General features: G+C 41.2%; 1 protein-coding gene across 6 annotated transcripts in view; it reads right to left on the bottom strand.

Annotated features, from left to right (window-relative positions):
* Positions 1 to 27,404, bottom strand: part of smg7 (SMG7 nonsense mediated mRNA decay factor) — a 149,654-nt gene that overhangs the window by 90,341 nt on the left and 31,909 nt on the right. For 5 of the 6 annotated variants that reach the window (XM_070887132.1, XM_070887129.1, XM_070887133.1 and 2 more), the window contains exon 2: positions 5,415 to 5,446. In XM_070887132.1, the coding sequence (XP_070743233.1) occupies positions 5,415 to 5,446 (32 nt within the window). The remainder of the gene's footprint in view (positions 1 to 5,414; positions 5,447 to 27,404) is intronic. The other variant, XM_070887131.1, reaches the window with a different exon arrangement.

The following is a 27,404-nucleotide window of genomic DNA, read 5'->3' on the forward strand; positions in this document are numbered from 1 at the left end:
GGGGGGAGAAAGGGGGGGAGGGGGAGAAAGGGGGGGAGGGAGGAGAAGGGGGAGCGAAAAAGGGGGGAAGGGGAAGAGACCACAGATGTAATTTAATTGTGAAGGTCTACATATAGGCAGTTCGTTGGGGAGGAACACTCAAGATTAGCTGGAGCTAGGTCTGAGTGTATGAAAAGATGAATAAAGTGCTACTTTATTATGGCCATAAGAGCATTCAAAAATGTAAAGTTCCACAGTAAAACTCAAATCCCTGCCTATAGTGATGGTGTTACAGTGGGGAAGGAATCTGCTACTTACAATCCCTTTCCATGTATTTTTAAACACAGTGGTGTCCTGTAAGATAACATTTAGGGAACAAACTGCTCATTAAATCGAAGCACAAGTATAAAATCTGGTCTATATGTTGATACTAGTCATGTAAGACGTGCATATCTGGTGGTACAATATATTCATTATTGGAAGCACTATTTTGGTGCTCAGAGCAATCAAAATCTCCAAGATACTAATGATGGAATTCACTAACTTTTCATACAGTTACATGGATTTTTCTGTACAGTAGTGTAAACTGGTGGAGCATGTTCTGATCTGTACAGGGTTACACTCGATCAAAGCAATCAAAAGTGATAACAGACTGTTCCAGGTAACTAGTCTCTGCTCCAGTTAAACCTTGCAGGTATTGTATGAAGACAGAAATGTTCCTATTTTAAACAAACTCTGACCAGGAAGATAAAAACTGGAATATTGGGTAACACTGACAAAAATGTCAACTTTTCCCTCGGTCTCAAATGTAAAAAGAATTAGACTTGCGCTATCTTTCAAGTTTTTAAAAGAATGGCAGCATTCAACTACCTCAGGAGTTTATCATCTGGAAGATTCATTCATAATGATTACATCACTCATGTGTAACAGGAAGAGAAAATATAGATTAAGATATTTAAAAATTCAATAAGTTCGCTTCTGATCAACATTCTTCAAAGATTTTAGTCCATTTGCAATAATTGGTTGTGCATAGATAAATGTCAAGTTTACATTTCTGTACTTTGAAAGATGGTTCTGCAATCTATAGGATTCCCTCAGGCAAGTTACAAGATTTAGAATGTGTTTTCACCTCCGATTGGTAAAATTAGTGTTAGTGTATAACTAGACAGGAATTCTCAGTGTGGTTGTCTTAAAAAGGAGTGGACTATCTTTTTTAAAAATCAGTTCATGAAACTGCACATGAAATCTTCCATCTTCGATAAGCCTGTAGGCAGAAATTCCTTGTTGAATTTAATTTAAATGTTCAATTAAAATTTTTACTGACTGAGAAATTTGGTAGATACCACATTTACACTTGGACTGCTGCTTCCCAGCATTCCTATTGGCTGAACAGAGGCTGGGGAGTGTGAATCCTCTCCACATCTGATGAGAATGTAAGACCTTAAATACTGGAGAACAATGCTAATTTTCAAAACTTGGCCGATGAGAAAAAGTCATGTTTATGTTAGTGAAGCATTTATATTCTCAAATGGACAGTTCAGCATATAGATTTTATGGCAGCATGCCATGTTCTATAATACATCCAACTACTGTTCAAAAATGCGTTCCAATATATATTCACATTTACTTTCCAAATATTAAATTTTTCTGAACTATTTCCAAGCAATAAACTCAACATTTCTTGAAGTGTTGAGGAATTGAAGTTTTAAGCAATCAATGTTGTATGTAGAGTTTTGCTCTTGAATTGGCTAATTTTTGCTATTGTTAGTTTCCAGATTTCATATTTTTCCAGAGACAATGCAGGTTTCAAAAAAGGCCATTGCTAGTCAGTGAATTCAATAACAGCTAGGCAGCTCACTGAAAGGATATCAGATTGTAGAACCACTACGAAAGATTCAGTTTTCAATGTACATTTATAAACATCTGGTATTTTTGTGAATTTCTCTCCAATCTACAAATTGCTCAACTTCCCTCACTGCCTTTATGTGAAATGAACCTTTCAGCTGAATTTAAGTTGCTGTAGTTCACCGCCAGGCATCTGGAATCCTCTATTTTCAATGTTCTGAAATATTAGTTAGAAGCTATAAAAACAGTAGTAACCCATGAGTGCTATGGGAGAGTCACATTATTTTTATCTTATAGAATACTCCTGTGGATCAGGAGAATCACTGAAACATATTCAGCCTGCAAATTCTTCAAATTAACTTTTACATGAAGTGTCAAACTCCTAGTGAGGACCACTCAGCCATTTAAAATATTTAATGACCCAACTGGCTAGTGCACATTTCTACATTAATCCTCAGTATAACTACGCCATAATGGCCCAGATTTTGCTCTCAGGGGCGAAGGAACGGCGCTCGCCATTCCCCTCATTGACAATTGCCCACAGACTTTTCACAAGCTTGTCAGTGGAGATTTCCACTAATCTGGCATAGCACCCTCTACAGGGGATCTGTGGCGACTGTGAGCAGAGCAGGAAACAGTGATGTTCTTCAACCAATCAGATTGAAGCATCCTCATGGAGCCACGCAGACTCCAATACCAGGAAGGATAAAACAGGAAATAGAAATGGGAGATACAGATGGGATTAAGGGACAGAGATAAAAGTGACACAGAAAAACTTAAAAGTATATATTTTAATTTTTTTTTAAATCTCCGATATTAATTTTCTTCTCAAGAAATGAGACGTCACACTTGTAAAATTAGCTTTTCAGGGCCAGAGATGTTGTTCAGCTGTAATTATCACTTATTACGCCATTAAAAACTCATTTTTCTGAATGCAACAGCCCTAACATTTTCAAACGTTTTTAGTACAAAACTAGTGGGCAAGTACCCCAAGTTCATGCCGTTGCAGTCATTTCAACGCCAAGTCTATTGGCATGGACTGCAACAGCGTACCCTGTGGAGGAGCAAGGTATCACTGACAGTAACCTGGATTTCCACGTTTAACTGTGCACGTGCGGATGCTAGAGGTTTCTGTCAGATTTACCACGTAATAACAGCAAGTGCTGATAGTCCCTATTATTACAGCAAAATCTGAACCATTATATTTTAAGAACAGCCTAGCCATGGCACAGAAAAAAATAAATTAATTGCTGGGCAGTGCTTTTGAGTCAAGAAAAAAAATTCTGCTTTATTAAAAAAGACAGACTTGCACTTATATAGCACCTTTCACAACCACCAGATATCCCAAAGTGCTTTACAGCCAATAAAGTACTTTTGAAGTGCAGTCACTGTTGTAATGTAGGAAACATTAAGCATTATTGGGAATGTTAAAGTTTTGTAAGGATATACATGTAATCACCTGCATACCACTGTTAGCTCGGTCATCTGGGTTAATTATAGTTAACTGCAGTTTAAAAACTTCATTCTTTCTAACATGAAGATGGCCTTGCCCATAGTCACAAATAACATCTTCTGTGATGTGATGTATTGACTCCCATGCAACATTTGAGAAGGTGGACCACAGCAACCTCGCCTATCATCTCTCCTATTATCCAGCTCCAGGGGACTCCTTACGCGATTATATCTATACCTATCCAAAACACATTCAGCACAACTCCATCAATGGATTTCCTTCCAGCTCTGCACTATCATCCCCAGAGTCCCTCAAGGTTGTACTCTTGGCCCACTCCTCTTCCTTATCTGCATGCTGCATCTCAGTGACATCATCCATAGGCAGACGCTCAGCTTTCATCTGTTTGCTTTTGACGCCCAGCTCTCCCTCTCCACCACCCCATTGGACCTCATGACACTTCTATCTGATCAGACTTTGTCTGACAGCAAGTAATGGATGAATCAACATTTCCTTCAATTCAACACTGAAGACGCCCTCCCTTGCTAATGATTCCACCCCGCTCCCTGGCCACTCAGTCGAGCTCAACCAAACAGTACGAAACTTTGACATCCTGCTTGACCTGGAGGTGAGCCTCAAACCCTGTATTCTATCCATCAGCAAGAATGCCTATTTCCATTTTCACAATGTAAGCTTCAACCCCTATCTCAGATGCTCACCACTGAAACCCTATCCATGTTTTTGCCTGAATTCAATTATGCAAACGTCCTCTTTTCCAGCCTTCCATTCCCCATAAACTCCAGCTTACGCAAAATGCATCTTTCTGTCCAAATTTTTGGTCACCATTCCTCAACTCCATCTTGCAACTATTTCCTACATTGCAACAGTGACTACAATTGGTTGTGAAATGCTTTGGGACGTCCAGAGATCATGAAAGGCTACATAAATGCAAATACCATTAGTAGTACAGGTGGATGTCCGAAATCTGGAAACCTCGAGACCGAGGTCGTTCCGGATTCAGATATTTCTGGATTTCGGAACGTCTTTGACGTCCCGAATCCGGAAACGCCCGAGCTGAGGTTCGGACATTTTCGGAATGTCTTTCCGACGGCCGATGTGGGGGGGGGGGGGGGGGGGGGAAAGAGAGAAAGGGACCTAGGACGTCCAGGGAAGGGGGACTGCTGAGTCCGGGGAGGTGGCCTGGAGAGTCCGGCGCGGAGCGGGGTTGTCAACATCTCCAGGTTCAGCAGCGTTGGCTGGTCAGGTGGCGCCGGTTCCGGAGTCGGGAAAAACCTGCGTTGAAGACCTTCAAAAAATAAGTTAAGGTTTTTATTTTTTAAATCTTTTTCAGCGATTTAGTAGGTAAGGGTTTTGTAAATGTTTTGTGAATTTTTATTTTTTGTTTTTTGGAATTTTTGGAGGCGTTTTTTTCCCCCCTCCCTAGTCCCAACTCAGTAATCGTTTTTTTACAAATGTCTGGATTTCATAACATTTTTCGGATTCCAGACAACCACGCCACGGATCGGCCAGACGCCCGGAACATTCCGAATTTCAGAACTCCGGATTTTGGACACTCAACCTAGAGTATTTGGTGCTGGTGCAATACAACAACAGCTTATACAATACACCTCAACTCTTGTGTCCAGAATATGGCACAAGGGAGACATTTTAGTGCTGGTTGCAGTGCAGAAGATAGCCATAAGAGCCAGCCAAGGGTCTGAGTTATGAGGAAAGACTGGAGAAATTTTGGTTTTTAAACTTTGAAAGGTACGTAAATGGTGTGGAAAAGGTCATTTTCGAAAACCACGTCCAATGTCTGAGCAGAATAGGAGAACACATTCAAATCAGTAAAAGGCAAATTTAGGACATGGAGGAGGAAGAGAGGAGCGAAAGTGGTAAAAGAAAATCCCATGGTGCCTCATGGAACACCGTAGTTCAGGTAGTATTGTATTTTATGCTGTGAATCTTAACCTATCAATACTAACTTGACACATGCCTATCATTTCATTACCCTTATGACAATATAACAACCATTGATCTTGAGGTAGTTATTCATAATCCTGAAGATCAAGGCATTTTAGTCCCATTCAAATCAGATTTGTAAAAATGATACAGGATTTTAAAAAACAGTCAATCTTACCCGTCATGTCAGCCTTAAGGGCCTCTGCTTGCCTAGAAAAAGAAGAAAAAAATATAAAATCAGAAATAATCAATTCTGTAAACATCTCGCAAATTGGTACAAATCAATTAGAAATGTCTTTCATTGCAATAATTATTAAACATTAAGCCCATTTACATTCATATCCAGGGAAATATCTATGCAACATACTGGGTAATGTGGTACACAATAATTGGAATTGTCCAGTTTACAATCTTTGTCTCGAGTAGCTTCATACAACAAGCTACATAGGTCCATTCATTTTTAAGATGCAACAGGTGGTAACAAAGCTGAACTTGATACAAGTTCCAAATCAGATGGCCGCTGCAGCAGACAGCTTCACAGGCCACAAAGGCATTGGTTGCAGTCGATACATTCTGGGTTAAACTAGATATTACAGTCTCCAGGAGTACAAAACATCAAAAATAGTAGTGAAAAAGTTGACTCAAAGTTATCCCCAGGAACAGGTGGTTTTATACTGTTATACATCTAAATTGGGTCCTTACGTAGTTCAGGAATGATAATGCCAGCAGCCTTAATTACATCCAAGAAATATAGAAGCCAAAAAAGTGACATCTACAACTAACACATCCTGTTGCTGTCTTGTCCAGCATCCAGAGAATGGCAACTCAATAGTTCCACTGCTGGAACAGACTGTTCTTGTACAACGTTTAGCACATCTGTGCTGCCCACTTTTTACAATCGACTTTTTGATTCATCATGGTGTTAGTAACCGCACCAAGTTTCACATTCAACGAAAACATATTATAGTAAATTTATATATTTTTTAATATCCGTCATAATAATAATCTTCAACCAGACTTCTGAGTTTCGAGTTGTATCAAAAAATTTGGTAAATTGGGATAAATGGAAAATTTGATCCCTCGATTTATATACAATGGATATAATACAACTTTTTCTTCATTCAAGACCCTCATAATATATTCAATTGGACTTTTAGTGAAGTTTTTATTGCGACTGACGAACATTAATTTTTAGCATGAATCTAATAATGTTCTACAAACGATATGTGCATGTTATCATCCCAAAATAACATTTTTAATTTCCCCTTTCCTTGCTCATTTGGATTTGCGAAACTACCAACTATACTCTAGTTAACTCAGTCAGCTAATCTTCTCTCAGGGCCCAGCCATCGCTGCCCATTAACTAGTAATCTAAGAGGGTCGAGGACAAAAATTATGCAACCTCTGATTTTTTTCTTTCTCATTGTAAGTCACTAATGATACAGTAGAGACCAGGAAATAACTGAAGGAAATAGTGAGCACAAATCCATGTAGTAGTTTCATGTGGCAGTCACAATGTAGCTCTTCGGGTTCACGTGCACATTTAACATCATGAATGAGCTGCTTCTGTCAAACAGCATTCAGTTTTTGTGAACATATTTCACTGCGCAGTGATGAGATATCAACATTAAGGTAAAGTAAACATAATTTGAGCATGTAAACACAAAGACTGAAAAGATCTTGAAAATGTTTGAGAAACAAGGATTCTCCCAATCAACAATAGAAAAACTTACACAGAGTAAGGACTAATGTGAAAGGCATGCAGAACTGGTTTGTATAAAGCATGCTACTTAATAGACTGACTAGTGATAACAAGGGCGTGATCATCTCACTCACTATGATCCTGTAACATTTTCGGTGTGTGCAAAGAATTTTTATATCTCACATAATCGCACTTAACCCCATTAAAGCTGTGGAACGATATGCAAACATCCTTAGATCTTCATGCTGAACTTTAGTGTCCACTCGGCTCAATGGTCGCACTCTTGCTTCTTAAAATGTTCTAAGTCCCACTCCAGGGCTCGTCATAAAATGTAGGATGACACGGCATGTAGTACTAAGGAAGTGATGCATTATCAGAGGTGCCATCTTTCCGATGAGACATTAATTCCTTAGGGTATCTAAGAATTTCCCAGATTTGTTTGTGCTCAATTACCCCAGGTTTTTTTTTACTCCATGCTGCTAGGGGGTGGAAGCCATGGGGTTTATGATGCTCAATTGCATCACGACTATAAGGGAGATAAGCTCGACGGACGAGCTGATCTTTTCCTGCCCATCGTCTATTATGTTTGTTAGTAAAACCAGGTCCTATCAGCCTGTTCAGGATGCTAGAAAAGATCCCATAGGATTATTTGAAGAAAAGCAGTTCTCCTGGTGTCCTGGTCAGCATTCATTCCTCAATCATCACATCCAAACCAGAGTAATCAGCTATTTGTATCATTGCTGTTTGTGGGACCTTGATGTGCACAAATTGGCCGTGGTGTTTGCCTACGCAACCGTGACTAAATTTCAAAATGTAATTCAGTGACTGTGAAGTGCTTTGGACGAAGGTCATGAAAGGCCCTGTATAAATCCAAGCTGCTTCCCTCACTTGTGATGAGGTGGGAAAGCAGTTACATAGTAATCTAACTTGAAATATATTTTCAATATGCCAAAGAGATATAGCATGCAACACAAAGTACAGGAGACAATTACCATCCTTTTCAGTAGATGTGTGATAAACCCTAAACATTCTGAAATTATAGACTAGTTCCTTCCTATTACACTGATGTACAATAAAATGATCCAATGCATTTATGACACCACATAAATGCTGGATATTTGCAGAGGGAAAAAATGTTCTTTTGTTATCTTAGCATAACTTAAAAAAATTCATGACATCAGTGTAATATATGATTCACTGTTCTACGAAAAGGTCCTAGTCCAAAACATTTTTTAGTACTGTAATGCCAAAAATGGCACAATAAGACATAACCCCGCCCCACATCCCCTCCTCATTACAAGAGACAGTCGTCTCTTGTTCAGACTATGGAAACGCAAGAGTAAAAAGGAATGTGCCTTTCAGCTCGGCTGAATAAGTCTAATCGACTTGCAACTCCAACACTCAAAAAGCTCAACACCCTCCAGAACAAAGCAGCCGGCTTGATTGGTACCCCACCCACCACCGCTCACCATGTCTGCAGTATGTAGCATTTACCAGATGGACTGCAGCAACTCGCCTAGGCTGCTTCAACAGCACCTCCTACCTTTACTACCCAAGGACAAGGGCAGCAGGTGAATGGGAACACCACCACCTCCAAGTTACACGCCATCCTGACTTGGAAATATATTGCCGTTTCTACATTGTCGCTGCGTCAAAATCCCAGAACTCCCTCCCTAACAGAACTGTGGGGATACCTTCACCACACAGACTGGTTCAAGAAGGCGCTCACCGCCACCTTCTCAAGGGCAATTAGGATTGGGCAATAAATGCCAGCAATGCCCACATCCCGTGAATGAATGAAATAAGAGAGACCCATGATGCTTACCAGTTGAGGGATGGAGTCAGATTATTTCTCTTACTTGCTATGCGGTTTGTAATCTGAGTGAATTTATTTTCATTAAGATGGGGGATATTGATGCTGGGGAAATGGAAATGTTTCCAACTAGTATCAGAACCAAGGGCTCTGAAGTTGCATAAAGTCTTGTCTGCACTGCCCCAACAATGTGTCTTAACCAACACCTCTCAAAATCCTCCATTGTATTGCTCTGATATTTCCATTCATACCAGCATTACTTGTGATTTCTCCAAGGTAAGGACAGTTTTATATTGTCAAAATTGGGCTGAAATTACCCAAATGTATTTTAATTAGACATCTTACCATGAGAAAGGACTGAGTTCACATCTTGGATCCCAATTTTCATTGCAAAAATTCCCCAATATTTTTCAACAAAATTAACTAGAATCCTGGCCCATTCCAGGATTCCATCTTATAAAATTACTGAAGGAGGATTCTCAAAGAATTAAAATTACTTCACTTTATTGTGTCTCAAATAAATAATTTCCCCATAAAGTACAACAAATTGTGATCTTTTATTAAATAAAATGCTCTCCATGTTGATTGAAACCAAGGAAATGGCAGCAAACAGGCTAACTGACTCGGATCTCCATGATTTGATATGAAATTTTTAAAAACTTCACTGAAATTGCAAATGTGGCAAGCAGTCTTGGAAACAGATCATAATATCCAAACGTCCAAGGGTTGAGCATCAGCTCAGTGCATGCCATTTGTACTACATCCCTACTCTCGTTTCAACCAATTTTTCTCATCTTTCAACACCCCATTAATCGGTTTCAATTTCAAATAGGTATTCCTGCAAGGTTAGAGCCCATCTTCAGCATTTTTCAGGAATAGTTTATACTTTGTGTGTCTAATAATCTGTCATTTCTAACAAAACCAAATTGCACAAACATTGAAGAAATGTCCATATTTCAGAAAATCATTAAAACATATAAAACTACTTATTCTTATATTTAAGTTAAATCTTTTACTTTGAGAGAAATAGTTAATTACAGATTTTAAACAGGAACTGATGGTCACTGAAATAGCTACTCTTTAAAGAAGTTTGACCATTACAATTTAGAGTGGGGGAAATTGCTTTGATTGAGAACATTAAAAAGTATGTGTGTGGAAACAAACAGAGGCACGCACGCTCCATATGGATAGAAATGAATAAAATGTCTTTGAGTTCTACTAAGTGTTCCAAACACAGATGGACTGCAGGAACAATGAAGATTTAATGCAGTGACCCTAAATGTAAAAAGCAAACAATGGCAATATGTCAGTCTTTCCTCATATCATTACAAAAATGTGTGGCAAAAACAACTTTCTTCCAGGCTCAATCTAGCCCAGAGGCTAAAAAGAAAACTCCACTGTTGATAAAACCGAGTAAGCACATTGCAGTAATTTTGCAAAAGCATGTATTGTACCAATCACCGTGTAAGAATAGCCTAAAAAAGGCAGAGAAGTTGTTATTTTAAATGTGATGCTATAAGCTATGATCACTTGAAGTATTGCAAGAAGCAAGGGCACAGAATGTATTCTGGATGGGGGACTTCAATGTCTACCATGAAGAGTGGCTCAGTAGTACCACCACTAACCAAGCTGCCAGAGTTCTGAAAACATAGCTGCCAAATTAGGTTGTGAGGAAATCAACAGGAGGGAGTAACCTACTTGACCTCATCCTCACCAACCACCCGACACTAAAGCACTGATAACCACTGCATGGTCTTTATGAAGACAAAGTGTCATCTCTAGTGTGAGGGCTTCCTTTATTGTTTAGTATATTACTGACGTGCTAAGTGGGACTGACCAATGACAAATGCAGCGGCCCAAAACTAGGCTTCCATGAGGCCACCAGCAGCACATCACTCACTCCTCTATCATCATCAAGCTGAGAGATCAATCTGGGTTTCGTGGGGAGTGTAGAAGGGTGTGCCAGGAATAGCACCAAGCATACCTTCGGATCAGGTACCAACTTAGCGAAGCCAGTACAAAGGGCTACCTACAAACTAAACACCAGAAGCAGCGGACTATAGATAGGGCTAAGTGGTCCCACAACCAATCGATCAGAGCAAAGCTCTCTAAGCCCGACATAGGCAGTCACGAATGGTGGTAGACAACCAGGCAAGTAACGAGGAGGGGAAGCTCCAAGAACATCCTTATCTTCAATTATGGTGAAGCCCTGCAGGAGTGCAAGAGATGATGCTGTGTGTTTTCAAGAGTCTTCAGCCAAAGGTGTCAAGTGGATGATTCTCCTCCCAAGGTCCCCAAAATCAAAGGTACCAGTGACCAGCCAATTCGGTCACTCCGTGACATTAAAAAAATGAGTGCAATAGATATAGTAAATGCTACGAGCTCCGACAACATTCCAGCTGTACTGCTGAAGACCTCCACACCATAACTAGCTACCTGAACAAAGATGTTGCCATGACACCGATATCTATCCAACAATGTTGATGATTGCCCAGGGATATCCAATTCACATAAACAGATAAATCTAACCTGGCAAACCTACCTTTTTCTCTTGAATTCTTCGAAGTTGGAATTGGTGCTAATATAGATATAGGGAGGCCCCATTTTTAAATAGGCAGTGCTAAAACATTGGCTCACTAACCCTCCTCTAGCTGCCCCCCCCCACTCCCCCAAGTGGTTTCAACTAGTATTCCTTTGTATATAGCTCCTTTTAGCAAAGTTCAAGCACAGGAGTTAACAAACTATTTGGGAGACAAGGACAGAGAAGTGTTTCTTTTTAACGACACCAACAGATTCAACTTGAGAGAAGCAGAGGCAGATGAGAAGGGCCAATAAACACTTTAATCTCTGCAATTTCTTCACTGCTTTTAGTGAAACAGCCACATTTGTACTTCTACTTAATCATTCTGGAATTACATGTTTATTTTATATATCTTTTTGAAGAAAGGTGTGTGTATTTTGAAAGTAATACTCAGCAAGTTAATCATAAAACAAAACTGTCCTTAACTTGCATTGAATTGGTAACCTTGCTCGTATTGACTCCCTTCCGTGCTGTATGATTCCATACCAGAGAAATGTTTTACTAGAAGAAATTCAATATCCAAAGCCAGAGTCTAAGTCATGCTCCACTACCCACTTTCATGCTGCACTGTTTGGCCATTCAATATGTTGATTTCCCTGTCTGATCCTGCTGCAGCTTTGCTACAACAATGTGTGCCAACAGGACCACTTCTGCTAGAGCCCTACTCCTGCCCAGCCCCATTGCTCACTCCCAACTCCAGTCTCAGGCTCCACTGCTTCCTTGCTCCTCCCCAGCCCATCTCTTTTACATAACATAAGAAATAGGAGCAGGAGTAGGCTATTTGGCCTCTCGAGCCTGCTCCGCCATTCAATAAGATCATGGCTGATCTGATCCCTTTTCCCTTCCTCTTCCTTCCAACATCAGTCTCCAGCTCTGCATACTTTCCCAGACACCAGTTTCTTTATAGTTCACCTTCCCTTCCAACCTCAAGACTCACTATCTCCACATTTCCCCAATCCAAATCCACCAGTAGTCTTAGCCAGAAGTCCCCCATTCCCCCTCAGCCCAGATCCCCTTGCTCCCTGTGAGCAAGGTTGCCAATTCAGTGCAAATTAAGGGCAGTTTTGTTTGAGTGACTTGCAGTGTATTTAAATACTTTCAAAATACATAACGCTATTCTTCAAAAGGCTATGTAAAAAGATACGTAAAATAAATGTAATTCCAGAACTATTAATTACAAGTCAATGTATTTTTTTTTAATCAAGATAAAACTGTAAAATTGATCAGTATTTTTTTGATTTTGGTGGTGAAATGCCATTGCAGTCAAATAGTTTAAAACAATTCTGTAATTAGCATTACTTTTAAGGTATTATATTCTGCAAAAAATATTTTCATTGTCAAAGGTAAATATAAAATCTGAATGGGCAAGATACAGCTGATTATTATTGTGTATTAGGGGACATATCTGACAGTTGCCTCTGCTAACTGTTAAGAGCACAACAACCTGGAAAATTTGCACCAGTGTGCCAACAGACAAAACAAAAGTCTTCTCATAATCCAACATAGCTTTGAAACAAATGAGTTTAAAATCAAAAATGTATTTTGTAATTTATAATCAAGACACATTTACTGGTCACTTTACCCATCTTATTTTGATGTCCAAGTTTAACCACTAAAAAAAACTAAAGAATGAATTTGCCAATTTTCTCACTGCATCAGGGAAAATGCCAAATGGCCTGCAGCTGTGAGTGGCTTCAACCTGAATTCAAGTGGCACAGTCATGGTAGTGTGGAATGATTGTTTATACTGCATTTTAATTTTAATAAAAATAAATGTACAAAGACAACACTCCAAAAATAATACATTATGCTGACTGGAAAAAATATGTATTCTCATAAAAGCAACAAAACATCTCCACACTATCTAAACTGAACAATACGGAGCAGGCTCACTAAAGCTACTGAAAGCTCCAGAAGAAATTCCAGCTCTGTTTGCATCCATTTCCTAAAATTCGTTTTTTTTAAAAAAGGGGGATTCAGGGGATCGAACCTTTGCTCTGATCTCGAAACACAATTTACTATGTCATAATTATTCTCCAAAAGTAAACTTTATTTCATCAAGAGGCAGATTGTGAGGGAGGGTAAGGGGCATTTCAATAGCATTTCCAAAAGAAACAGCTGCAGTGCAGCATGATGGATCGATTAACAAAGTATCCTGTCTGTGTGCAGAGTGACGGCGCTACTTGGTCAATTCAGACCGTCCTGCCCCCGAGACGCCATCTGTCATCATGACAGCACCACTCCGACCCCCGAGACACGCGCCGCCACGTCACTGTTACTATGCCGACAATCTCCTGGGAACATCAAACGATGGACGCAATGAATAATCTGCATTAGTCTTATTTAGAGTAACAAAGACGAATGCCGAGTACAGCAACAAACACAACATACAAATTTTATATATACACATAAATGAATTGACATTTTCTCCCACTCCATCCTAAAATAACTCGACAGTATTCTGAACTACGCGCTTTTCCCCACTCTGGAAGCATGGCCGAAAATAAGTTTAAACAGAAACATCGCACGCATCTGCACGACACAGCTGTACTAAAAAAAACCTGGAAAGGTTTCCATCACCTCATGATTTTCAATTGTGGAAAATTTGTTCTGAATGGGTCAGGGATCCTCTATGTAAATTAGCTTAATTACTATCACCATGACGACATTATGTCACTGGCATAAGATCATCCAATGAGAGCGGGAGTGATAGAAAGGCTGGGAGCAGCAGCGCTCTGCGAGGGAGAGAAACGGAGGAGCGGATTGGCTTGGCTGACCAGCAGCATCCTGGGTCCCGCCGGGTACCCTGATCGTCGCTGGAAGAGAAGGGAGGAAGGAAGGAGACAATAAAGCGGCCGCCACTGAACCATGTCGGATTCTGACAGCGGCGACGACGGCCAATGCTTCGGTTTTTCTTACAAGGCTGTGGTTGCGTCAGATGATATTTCAGCTGATGCGGTGTCGGAGAGCGAAGAGGAGGGGGGAAGCAACGAGTCGCCGTATCCCCTCCGCTCACCTCGGCATTTAGAAACAAGCGAGAGGACTTGGAGTCCGGAGTTGCAGCTGCACGAAGAGAAAAAGTTCACTGAGAAAACCGGAGCTCTTTATCAGTTAGGGCCCGAATTGAAAGAGATAGATTTCTTCAGCCTGTTGTTTCACCCCGAATTGTTCGAGCTCCTAGCTACAGAAACCAACAAGTACGCGCATCAGCAGCAGCAGATTTGTGGGAGAGCAGACACCAAGTGGTATCCCACCACAGCTGAGGAGATAAAGGCGTTCTTGGGAATGCACATATACATGTCTATTGTCAGCCTCCCTTCCTATAAAATGTATTGGAGCAACGACAGCCTCTTTGGGAGTTTTTCCATAAAAGATCTAATGACCAGGGACAGATTTGAAAAAATGCTTCAGTACTATCACATCAATGACAACACCACCAATCCACCATGCGGGCATTTTGCCCACGACAAGCTTCATAATGCAAGACCAGTTTTAGATGCAGTCCTCGAAGCCTGCCGAACGGTTTACTTTCCACACCGGGAAAACAGCATAGGTGCAGCAACAACAGGGTTTCGGGGCAATATATATCAAAATAGGGACGAACAACCCTGCAAACGGCATATTAAAATTTACACAAGGGCCGATGCTCACAATGGATTTGTTTGCGAGTTCCAGATACACACTGGCAGAGAGCATGACGCGCCAGAGTTGGGGCTAAGGAACCGAATTGTGAAGAGCCTCGCAGCTGTATTGAAGAAGAAACATTACTTAATTTACTGTCATAGCTTCTTCACTACACAACAGTTGTTCCAAGAGCTTTACCTTGATGGTATTTATGCTTGCGGGGCTGTTCGCAGCAACCTCAACTGGCCTCAAGAATTGAAGAGCAGATTTGTTGCAAAGCAACCACAGGGTTACATTAAACAGCTTCAGTGTGGAATATTAACTGCCACTGCATGGATAGACAACAAACCAGTACTACTACTGTCAACCTATCCAAATCCTACAGGAACATACACGATATTTAAAAAACTTCGTGACAGTACTATTTTAGAATTGAAATGCCCCATCGTTGTGGCAGACTACAATACTCATATTAGTGGGGTGTATATGGCAAACCAACTTAGAATGCAATATCCTTCCTCACGGAAGTCCACAACATGGTGGAAGTACCTGTTCTGGTTTTTATGGGACACTGCCATTTCCAATGCCTTTATTCTAATGAAAGAATCCCCACATCATGCCAAGTACTCCAGAACAGGAAAAAATATTGATTTGACATTGATGCAGTTCAGGATGGAACTTGCAAAACAACTCCTACATGGATTCCACTCAAATAGGAAGAGAAATGCAGTGTCATCTACTGACGGTGGTCACTGGCCAATTAAAACAAAAAAAGGACGCTGCCGCAATTGCTCACGACATGGTATAAGAAGTGAATCCAGAACATCTTGCCTTGGATGTGGTGTGAACCTCTGCATAGAGTGTTTTCAGCCATATCACGCAGGAATGTAACACAACAGTATATACTGCCTACTCACATGGATGTAAATTCCAATGATCGGTATTCTAAAAATCATGAACATTCATGAAATACTACCATAATGACAAAGTGCAACTCTATCTGTTTTGAGTTCATTACCAGTTTGTCCCATCCACCCCAAAGCTGCCTTTATCTATTCGGCATGTTTTCATAAAGTCAATTAAGGTGCCTTTGGGTAATTTATATTTCAAATCAATTAAGTTTAAAGTGGAATTCAGTGTGTAACTTTAAAATGCCATTAAAATTCAGCTTAAAAAATATAGGTGCTGCTGTAGATTTGACAAGTGTAAGTGAAAAAATACTAATCAATTCTTGAATACCATTGGTTATATTTATTGTAGCTTCTGACCCTCGGCAGATGCTTAATGGACGTCTTTATGCAGCTATACAAAGTGAATGTAAGGCTGTAGGAAGCCATGCAATAGCAGTGTGCAGCGAATAAGTAAATGTAATTTGATCAGGTGTTAATCTTCAGTCATATCAATATTTCTGGTCATCTTTATTAAGCGTAGGGTGTTTGTATTGAAAACACTTCTAATATCCTTACCTTTAAAAAAATTCTCCCATTATGTAATACAGAAGAGTCTATCTAATAAGAAATGATTTTGCTTATTTCAGTCCCATCAGGACCTGCCATTTTGGGCATACACTGCCAGTTTGGAAACTGCTCCACTGACATTGGCTTCAAACTAATCAAGAAGAGGTTACATGGGAAAACAAAGAAATTTGCATCGAGGACTGCTGACCAAGAGCACATGAGCTGGGAGCAGATACTAACGGTTGTTAGTGCTTTTAGTGTGTTTGGCCAATATAACTTTGTTTAGCATAAGTACCATCTGATTAGGACACAAATTGGTCTCTCCCAGAATTACTGCCTGATCTTCTTGTAACTGACAAATTTCTATCAGATGAGAGTTCAAGAAAGAAATATATATATATATATATATATTATCCTTCTAGCTTTTAGTAATTTTGTACTGTGATGAAATTGTGACCTGAATTACATTAGCATTCAAACACCAAACACCACAAGAAGAAATTAAGCAAATCATATTTTTGAATCCTGAAGACTACTACAAGGCTCCTGAGAGAGAACACTCTACTTCCCCAACAAAACTAATGAGAAGTCTAATTCTGACAAAAAAATTACTCTCATTTGGAAAAAAAAACAGGCTTCCTCCCGGTTGTTCTTGTGTGATATCAATCAATCTGGTTTCCTGTACATTGGAAGCTAGTGGAAACAAAACAATCAGACCACTCTAGTTCTGCACCACTTCCTCGACTCCCTCTAAAAATGTAAGCCAGTACCCACATTATACATTGGGTCCCTTTATAATATTATTACTGTTAAGCTGCAGATGTCTCCCTCTCAGCAGCTGTTCAACATGACTATTGCTACAAAGTTCCTGTCTTACCCACGCTGGAACCCACACTGCTTACAAATTTTCTAGTGGCTCTCTTCTTTCCCGTGTTGCCATCTACAAATGTTTACACCTGGTGCCGTATCTCAAGACATCATAAGAACATAAGAAAAAGGAATATGAGTAGGCCATACAGCCCCTCGAGCTTACTCCGCCAGTCACTAAGATCATGCTAATTGTAACACCATCCAAATTAAATACTCCATCGTACAGCCAAAAGAGTCAATCAAGCCATTAAATTTAGCTGTTAGCTGGACAGCTAAGTGACAAACATTTTCCTGTTGCATTTGCTATATATTTGCCAATGGAAGTAATATACTATTTATTAACAGGTTCACAAAAAATTAGATAAGGCTGTAAAAAAAGTTAATAGAATTCTAAATTTTATCTCTAGGTATAGAATATAAAAGCCAAGAGGTAATGATGAACCTATACAAAACCTTAAAAAGACCTGAGTTAAGAGTACAGTACTATAGGAAATATATTGTGACTTTAGAGAGGGTACAATGGAGATTCACTAGGATGTTGCCTATGAGCAAATACAAATGTAAATGCAAAAGAAGACTTGAAAAATTGCATCTCAAGATAGAACAACGGAGATCATGGCGTGATATAATGGAAGTGTTTGTAATTACAAAAGGATGGGCCAGGGTGGATGGAAGACTGTTTCCAGTATTTGAGGAGTCGAGAATGAGGGGCCATAGATACAAGATTAAATACAGGAGATTTAGACCAAAAACCGAGAGAAACTTTTTCGCAGTTAGGAAGCTGTGGAATTCACTTCCCGGGTTAGTGGTTGGGCCAGAAACTATGACAACATTCAAGATTAGATTAGATAGGTGGATGAAGGATATGGGAACAAGGTGGACAAACATGATTAGAGCCATTTGCTCAAGTGGAGGGTAAACACTGACATGAGCTAGTTGAGCAAAAAGACTGTTTCTGTTTTGTAACTTCTATGCAGAAGCAAGCTTACACAACACTCAAATTGTTTTTGAATTATGAAGTTAGCCACATGTTACAATATCATTTCAGTACCAAGCACATAATTCCCTCCAGTTTTGACTTGTACAAAATCTCCTTTTATCTAGTTAATGTATTTACCATAGTTTTAATCAACTGATTCAATTACCAGAAATAAAGAACTTTTCTTTGTAATAATGTTCATGTCTACATACTGAAAGAAGGTATTTAAAACAAGATGTTTCTCCTTACTTCCTGAAGGCATTGACCCAGACTGGATAGGTGTTCCAAAGTAACATGTAACATTCCTTGCCCCAGTGGGCATTCTTTAATTAAACTAACAGAATACTGATCTATATTATTGAAAAATAAGTCAGAGGCCATTATGATGGGCTACAAAAGCACAATTGAAGAGAGGTGAATAAGAGAGGACTTTATAGAGGAAAACAGGGCGTGGAAATGATGACTTGACCTTTCTTCATCCTCACCTACATGCTGCCCGTTGGTGACATCATCCAATGATAGACAGCCTTCATATGTACGTTGGCAACACCCAGCTCTACCTCTCCACCACTTCTCTCAATCTCTTGCTATCCAGCATCCAGTCTCAGATGAGCCACAAAAACTCCAGTTAAACATTGGAAAGACCAAAGTCATTGTCTTCGGCACCACCACAACCTCCATGCTGACTCCATCCCCCTTAGTCACAATCTCAAGTTGAAGCAGACTATTTGTATCCTTAGCATCCTATTGGGCGCGAGATAAACTTCTGAAGACCGCCTACTTCCAGCTCTAGAACATTGCCCACCTCCTCCCCTGCCTCAAGCCATTGCTACTGGAATCCTCATTAATGCCTTTGTCACCTCCAAAATTGACTATTCCAATGCTATTCCGGCTGACCACCTGTCCTCCAGCCTTTGTAAACTTCAGCTTATCCAAAACTCTGATGCCTGTATTCTATCTCACACCAAGTCCCGCTCACCTATCACCTCTCTCCTTGCTGACCTCCTGGTCACACAATGCCTCCAATTTAACATTTTTATTCTGTTTAAATCCTTTCATGGGCTTGCTCCGACTTACGTCTGAAAACTCCTCCAGCGACACAACTCCACCCAAATTCTCCATTCCTCTGAATCGGATTTCTCGTTCATCTCCCCTCCCTTCGCCCCATCATGCCTTCAGCCATCTATGCCCATGCTCTAGAATTCCTTCCCTAAACCCTGCTGATCTCCGCCTTTACACTTCCTTTTCCAAGACTTCTTAGAACCTACCTCTTTAACCAAGCTTTTGGCCACCTCTCCCAATATCTCCTTCTTTGGGTTGGCATCCATTTATGTCTGAAAATGTTTGAGAAGCACCCTAGGATATTTTCTACATTAAAGGCACTGTATAAATGCAAGTTGTTGTTGTGTATAATTAGCAATCTCGTTGTGCGAGGCCCCTTGGGGAAGAGTGACCATAATATGGTGGAATTCTGCATTGGGATGGAGAATGAAACAGTTAATTCAGAGACCATGGTCCAGAACTTAAAGAAGGCTAACTTTGAAGGTATGAGGCGTGAATTGGCTGGGATGGATTGGCGAATGATACTTAAGGGGTTGACTGTGGATGGGCAATGGCAGACATTTAGAGACCGCATGGATGAACTACAACAATTGTACATTCATGTCTGGCATAGAAATAAAAAAGGGAAGGTGGCTCAACCGTGGCTATCAAGGGAAATCGGGGATAGTATTAAAGCCAAGGAAGTGGCATACAAATTGGCCAGAAATAGCAGCGAACCTGGGGACTGGGAGAAATTTAGAACTCAGCAGAGGAGGACAAAGGGTTTGATTAGGGCAGGGAAAATGGAGTACGAGAAGAAGCTTGCAGGGAACATTAAGACGGATTGCAAAAGTTTCTATAGATATGTAAAGAGAAAAAGGTTAGTAAAGACAAACGTAGGTCCCCTGCAGTCAGAATCAGGGGAAGTCATAACGGGGAACAAAGAAATGGCGGACCAATTGAACAAGTACTTTGGTTCGGTATTCACGAAGGAGGACACGAACAACCTTCCGGTTATAAAAGGGGTCGGGGGGTCTAGTAAGGAGGAGGAACTGAGGGAAATCCTTATTAGCCGGGAAATTGTGTTGGGGAAATTGATGGGATTGAAGGCCGATAAATCCCCAGGGCCTGATGGACTGCATCCCAGAGTACTTAAGGAGGTGGCCTTGGAAATAGTGGATGCATTGACAGTCATTTTCCAACATTCCATTGACTCTGGATCAGTTCCTATGGAGTGGAGGGTAGCCAATGTAACCCCACTTTTTAAAAAAAGGAGGGAGAGAGAAAACAGGGAATTATAGACCGGTCAGCCTGACATCGGTAGTGGGTAAAATGATGGAATCAATTATTAAGGATGTCATAGCAGTGCATTTGGAAAGAGGTGACATGATAGGTCCAAGTCAGCATGGATTTGTGAAAGGGAAATCATGCTTGACAAATCTTCTGGAATTTTTTGAGGATGTTTCCAGTAGAGTGGATAAGGGAGAACCAGTTGATGTGGTATATTTGGACTTTCAGAAGGCGTTCGACAAGGTCCCACACAAGAGATTGATGTGCAAAGTTAGAGCACATGGGATTGGGGGTAGTGTACTGACATGGATTGAGAACTGGTTGTCAGACAGGAAGCAAAGAGTAGGAGTAAATGGGTACTTTTCAGAATGGCAGGCAGTGACTAGTGGGGTACCGCAAGGTTCTGTGCTGGGGCCCCAGCTGTTTACACTGTACATTAATGATTTAGATGAGGGGATTAAATGTAGTATCTCCAAATTTGCGGATGACACTAAGTTGGGTGGCAGTGTGAACTGCAAGGAGGATGCTGTGAGGCTGCAGAGCGACTTGGATAGGTTAGGTGAGTGGGCAAATGCATGGCAGATGAAGTATAATGTGGATAAATGTGAGGTTATCCACTTTGGTGGTAAAAACAGAGAGACAGACTATTATCTGAATGGTGACAGGTTAGGAAAAGGGGAGGTGCAAAGAGACCTGGGTGTCATGGTACATCAGTCATTGAAGGTTGGCATGCAGGTGCAGCAGGCGGTTAAGAAAGCAAATGGCATGTTGGCCTTCATAGCAAGGGGATTTGAGTACAGGGGCAGGGAGGTGTTGCTACAGTTGTACAGGGCATTGGTGAGGCCACACCTGGAGTATTGTGTACAGTTTTGGTCTCCTAACCTGAGGAAGGACATTCTTGCTATTGAGGGAGTGCAGCGAAGGTTCACCAGACTGATTCCTGGGATGGCGGGACTGACCTATCAAGAAAGACTGGATCAACTGGGCTTGTATTCACTGGAGTTCAGAAGAATGAGAGGGGACCTCATAGAAACATTTAAAATTCTGACGGGGTTAGACAGGTTAGATGCAGGAAGAATGTTCCCAATGTTGGGGAAGTCCAGAACCAGAGGTCACAGTCTAAAGATAAGGGGTAAGCCATTTAGGACCGAGATGCAGAGGAACTTCTTCACCCAGAGTGTGGTGAACCTGTGGAATTCTCTACCACAGAAAGTTGTTGAGGCCAATTCACTAAATATATTCAAAAAGGAGTTAGATGAGGTCCTTACTACTAGGGGGATCAAGGGGTATGGCGAGAAAGCAGGAATGGGGTACTGAAGTTGAATGTTCAGCCATGAACTCATTGAATGGCGGTGCAGGCTAGAAGGGCCGAATGGCCTACTCCTGCACCTATTTTCTATGTTTCTATGAATCCAAAACCCACTTCACCAGGTCTTGTTACACGCTGCCTGGAGTCAAAGTGACTCTGGATGCCTGGACTGCCGACTTATTCTGGGCTGATACTGTAGCCTATCCATATAGTCCAGTACTGCAGTTTTTACATTGCTGCCCTGACCTAACCGCCACACCAAAATAGCTGGGACGATCCATAGTTGTTTTAAAGTTACTTTACTCAGAATACACCCACCCAGGGTGGCTTCCGAGCACAACTGTTCTTTCATACATTATGATACTTCTTCTATTGGAAACCATTCCACATTCTGCACTATCAACCAGCTCACACTAGCATAACTAGAAGCAGTTCACAACATACAAATATCACATGATTCGATTTAAACAAATTTTTGTTGTGGAATACATCAAGATGCCACCATGGAATACAGTTTTAACTCATTCATATCTTTACTCCTAAGACAACCCAGAGTATTAATCCAAATATCCAGCAGAGTACTAGTTCCTCCATCAATTTCTTCTACTCTCACCCTGAGGAGTGTGTTCCCAAGGATGATCGTCACCTTGCACAAGTGGCTGTTATTCATGAATGAGCTATGATAACAAACATCAGCTGATTACCCAACTGCAAGCCTCAACCTGTCTCCATCAGATAGTCACTTTTAACTCAAATCACTGAATGGCTATCAAGAGCAGGAATCAGAACTGATTTCTCCCTGCCCAACCAGTGGATTTCTAATCTATTAACTTTTCAGTACACAATTTTGATTCAAAGTGACAGGGTACAACCTCCCTAATGGATCAATGAATATGAATAACTGACCCATACAGACCAGGTAGGTACCGAGTTCGATCCTAGTCTGGGTTAAATTAGTCGATGTTAGCTGAGCTGACAGTAGGGGGGGGGGGGTAGAAATCAGTGATTCCTGCTGTAGGTGAACAGAGGAAACGTTATAAGGACTCTCTCAAAGCCTCCCTGATAAAGTGCAACATCCCCACTGACACCTGGGAGTCCCTGGCCAAAGACCGCCCTAAGTGAGGAAGTGCATCTGGGAGGGCGCTAACCACCTCGAGTCTCATCGCTGAGAGCATGCAGAAATCGAGCGCAGGCAGAAGGAGCGTGCGGCAAACCTGTCCCACCCTCCACGACTATTTCACCTGTGACAGGGACTGTGGTTCTTGTATTAGACTGTTCAGCCACCTAAGAACTCATTTTAAGAGTGGAAGCAAGTCTTCCTCGATTCCGAGGGACTGCCTATGATGAGTGTGCATGTGTGGATGTCAGGATCAGGGTTGAATGCAATAACCCACACGGTCAGTCAGTCTGCCAATACTCATCGTCAAGGCACCAAAATAGGAACATCCATGGAACTGGAACCAATCGGCATATCATACTGCCATCAACATTTAAATTGTATGTAATAAGAATTTATCTTATTAACTAGAGGCTGCAGTCTATATTAACTCTGAACTAAATTAACAGCTTTGAAAAATGCAATGTCCAGAAACATTAGATTACAATACACTTTTCTCTTTTTACAGTAAGAACGCAACATAAATCATACAAATTCCATACTTGACTCTCATCATTCTCTGCATTGCTTAGATTTGCAGAATTTAGTGTGGAAATAATATATCAGATTTTCTCAAAAAGCACTATTTTGGTGGCACTGGATGACCATTTCTTTCCACATGTACCTTGCCCATTTCAATAATTGCTCTGGTGCAGCTCATAATTATTGCTACTGCTGGAATGCAGTACTTTGCGTGTCTATATGGAACTACCCCTTCCTTTTCAATCCTGACCAATAAAAAAAGCAGACATGCATTATTTTCGTACACTGCTCAGCTTTCACCTCAGTTTACTCATCATCTCATCATCTACAGAGCTATAGATAACAAAGGATTCAGTGTAATGTACTGTGCATTTTTTTTAAAACTGTGGCAGGAAAGAACCAATCAAGAATTAAAGCACAATAAATCTATATAACAAAAAAAAGCTCAAATCTTTTAAGTACTGCGTTTAGTCATCCCAAATTTATTTACTGTAGCGTGTAAAAACAATGTTCAGTACTGGACTTCATTGTAAGCATGGAAACAGCTAACCCAAGGTGTGAAATCAAAAAAACTATAAACTGATCTCTGAGTAGCATTCAAAATAAAATACTATAGGAGAGAGTGAAAAGCACACTACTATTTTTGGGGTAGATATATTTTAGTGCAATACATCATGCCCATCATTTAGATGTTACTAAACCTATGGAACTCTAATAATTTGTACTGCTGCAGTATTAATGCTTCACCACAAGACAGAGCTCTATTTCAAAAATTCCCCAATTGTCTCTACTGACAGAAACATGGCACTGCAATACAATATAGGCCGAATCACCTGCAAGATGCCAGAGGACTTGTGAGTTGTGGCACTGTCAGCTTCTGGGCCCAGAACTGTTCAAAGATTCTTAAGCCCTGCTCAGAGTATTTCAATGCATGCTAGGTACAGTACTCACCTGGATTCCTGTTGAAGAGTACATTTGCTTGAGCAATTGTTCAACAGATGATACTACAAGACAAGTCACTTCAAAAGGAAATTAATAGGAAGCACTTTTTTAAACATAAAGGATAGTGGAAATCTAGAACTCAATCCAGGAAAAGGCTGTGGATGGCGGGTCAATTGAAATTTTCAAGACGGAGATCGATAGATTTGTCTGCTCGATCCATTTCTATGCTGTAAGTTCTATGTAACTCTATGTAAAGTCCTTGGCAGTTAAAGCCAAAGTCAAAATCTAAGGTAGTGTAATTCACCTCCTAAAGCCAAGGAAGGCAATGTGTGAAAATGAGTAAGCTCAAACAAGTGAAGAGGATTTGATCCCTGGGCATGCTACAAATTAACCTAGGTAGGTGAAAACATTCCCTGGGATAGGGAGTGAAGGCTCATCTATGGGCATGGTGAAGGACACCAAAACCTTAGAGTAAAATAAAGTAAGAGCTCCAAGAACAAGCATTCCTATAATGGGGTGCCCAGAACTGCTTGCAATTCTTTACTGTAGCTGAATCAATACCTTGTACAAAATCATCATTGCTTTGCTGTTGTTTTATGAATCTGACCATGAGAGCAAGAAGCTTTATCTATGCTGTATCATTGCTGTACGTTGAAAGCAAGATATGCATTTAGTACTGTTAACTTTATAGTTATTGATTTCCAGCTACAGTGCTGTCACTAGGCCTGTTTAGCATATTGGTACCAACGCACTAAAAAAATTGTACTTACGCTAAAATATTATGAAGGTGTGCCAATACTCTTCTTGTGTAATACAAATTGAGAACGATCAACTTTTGGGTGAAAAATCGGTAGAAACTGGTGCCCCATTTATGCTATTAAAGTGCTCTCAATGGCAAGTATGGTATCAGAAACATTCCATAATATAAAACAAGTAGCTCCTGCGTCTCTGGAAGGGCAGATCACCACCTTGCAGAGTGGTTTTGTTCCCTGCCCTGGAGTCAAAGCTATTGATGCAATCGATCCATTAACAGAGATGACACTTGGGGGTCGATTTTAACTACGCCACCGGAGGGGAGAGTTCTTTAAATACGCAGATCGGGCTCCGATTAAGTTATCGGGGTCCAACTGCTATTGTTGCCCAAGGCCTGAATGGGGGAGCAGTGGGATAAAGCTATTGGAATCAGGAACCAGGGCCAGAAGTGTACATTAAAAATAAATAAATACAAGTTTCCTTTGGGCCAGGAGCAGGACTGCTCACTGCCCCAGGCCTTCAGCTTGGAGCTGCCCAATTTTAACCGCTCAGATTTTTTGCTAAAACAAGAAAGTCAATCTTCAGTCTCATTTGAGACTCACCAATTTTGCTTTAATTCTAGTGATTACCCTGTTTACATCCACATTAGCCATACTTTTCAGTATTTTTAACTCCTGGATCGGTTTCTCTTTTGAATTTATTTTCTCCAAAGAAAATGCCAGCCTGTTTGTTTGATAGAGTGTTTTATTTGAATTATCATCTTTGCTATTCTTTGAACCTTCTCCAAAACAACATTCTTTTGAAGGTAGGCATGCAATATTTAAATGGTATTTAAGAGGTTAATATTACCTGTTCCAATCTGCAATCAAACACAGACATCCCAAAAATTGATCAAAATGCACAAACATATCAAGAGTCATTTATTTCCCCCCTCCCCCCAATCTCTACCTTTGTCAATAGACCGTGACCTACGTTGGGCACATTTCAAGTCTTGTACATCAATGCAAATCTTGTAAATCTACACAAATGCAACATGCCACTCCTCAACCCATTTACTTAATTTATACAGATACTTTTAAATACTGCCATCATCTGGGTCACAGAGCTCGATGCTTTTCCCCATAAAAATATGGATAATGCAAATTGAGGACTCAGAGCAAACCCCTCTGGAATTCAACACGCCCCCCCCCCACCCACCCCCAAAAGAATCATGTCCTTTATCATCAGTTGTGCATCAACTTCCAGTTTTCAATCTAGCAATGTAATATTATTAATTTCCAACACCTAATTTTTTTAAACCCTCAGATGAAAAACCTCAAATGTGTCTGAAAATGTAGAAGTACTATACCAATTGATAGCCCTCAGCTAATCCATTACATCCTCAAAAGAATCTGTTAGATACCTAAAGTATAGCCTATTTCCTTAGGTTTTTGAAACAGACACCGATATAGTATTCCATAGCATTTACAATACCATGGGCCCAAGTTTCCACAAGAAAAAAAACGGGCGCCCCTCCGAGCTGGGCGCCCGTTTTTCGCGCCTAAAACGGCACCTAAAAAGATCCTCGGTATTCTCCACCGACTTACAGGTCCTGTGGCACTCGGCGCAGCTGGCACAAGCTGTGGGGGGGGCGGAGCCAGGTCCCTGCACTGAAAACAGTGCCGGGACCTCTGCACATGCGCGCTACAGTCGGCACGCAAGTGCAGTAGCTCCAGGCGCGGAACTGTGTGGGAGGGGCCCGAAGCACGCAGCCCCTAGCCCTGGCCCAATGGCCTCACTGGGGCTGTGTGAATGAGGCTCCTCCCACGGCCAGCTCCTGCTCCCCGCCCCGACCAGACCCGGCACTCGCTCCCCCCCGCCGACCAGACCCGACCCGACATCCGCTCCCCCCACCCCCCCGCCCGAGACCCGCTCTCCTCCCCCCCGCCCCGACCCCCACTCCCCCCCGCCCCGACCAGAGATCCGCTCTCCCACCCCGACCCGAGACCCGCACCCCACCCCGACCCGACACCCGCTCCTGTTCCCCGACCCCTCCCTCCCTCCCTCTCCCCTTCTCCCTCCCTCCCTCTCCCCTTCTCCCTCCCTCCCTCTCCCCTTCTCCCTCCCTCCCTCTCCCCTTCTCCCTCCCTCCCTCTCCCCTCCTCCCTCCCTCCCTCTCCCCCTCTCCCC

This window comes from Pristiophorus japonicus, chromosome 8 (assembly GCF_044704955.1).
Source record: "Pristiophorus japonicus isolate sPriJap1 chromosome 8, sPriJap1.hap1, whole genome shotgun sequence".
In the NCBI taxonomy this organism is placed as follows: Eukaryota; Metazoa; Chordata; class Chondrichthyes; family Pristiophoridae; genus Pristiophorus; species Pristiophorus japonicus.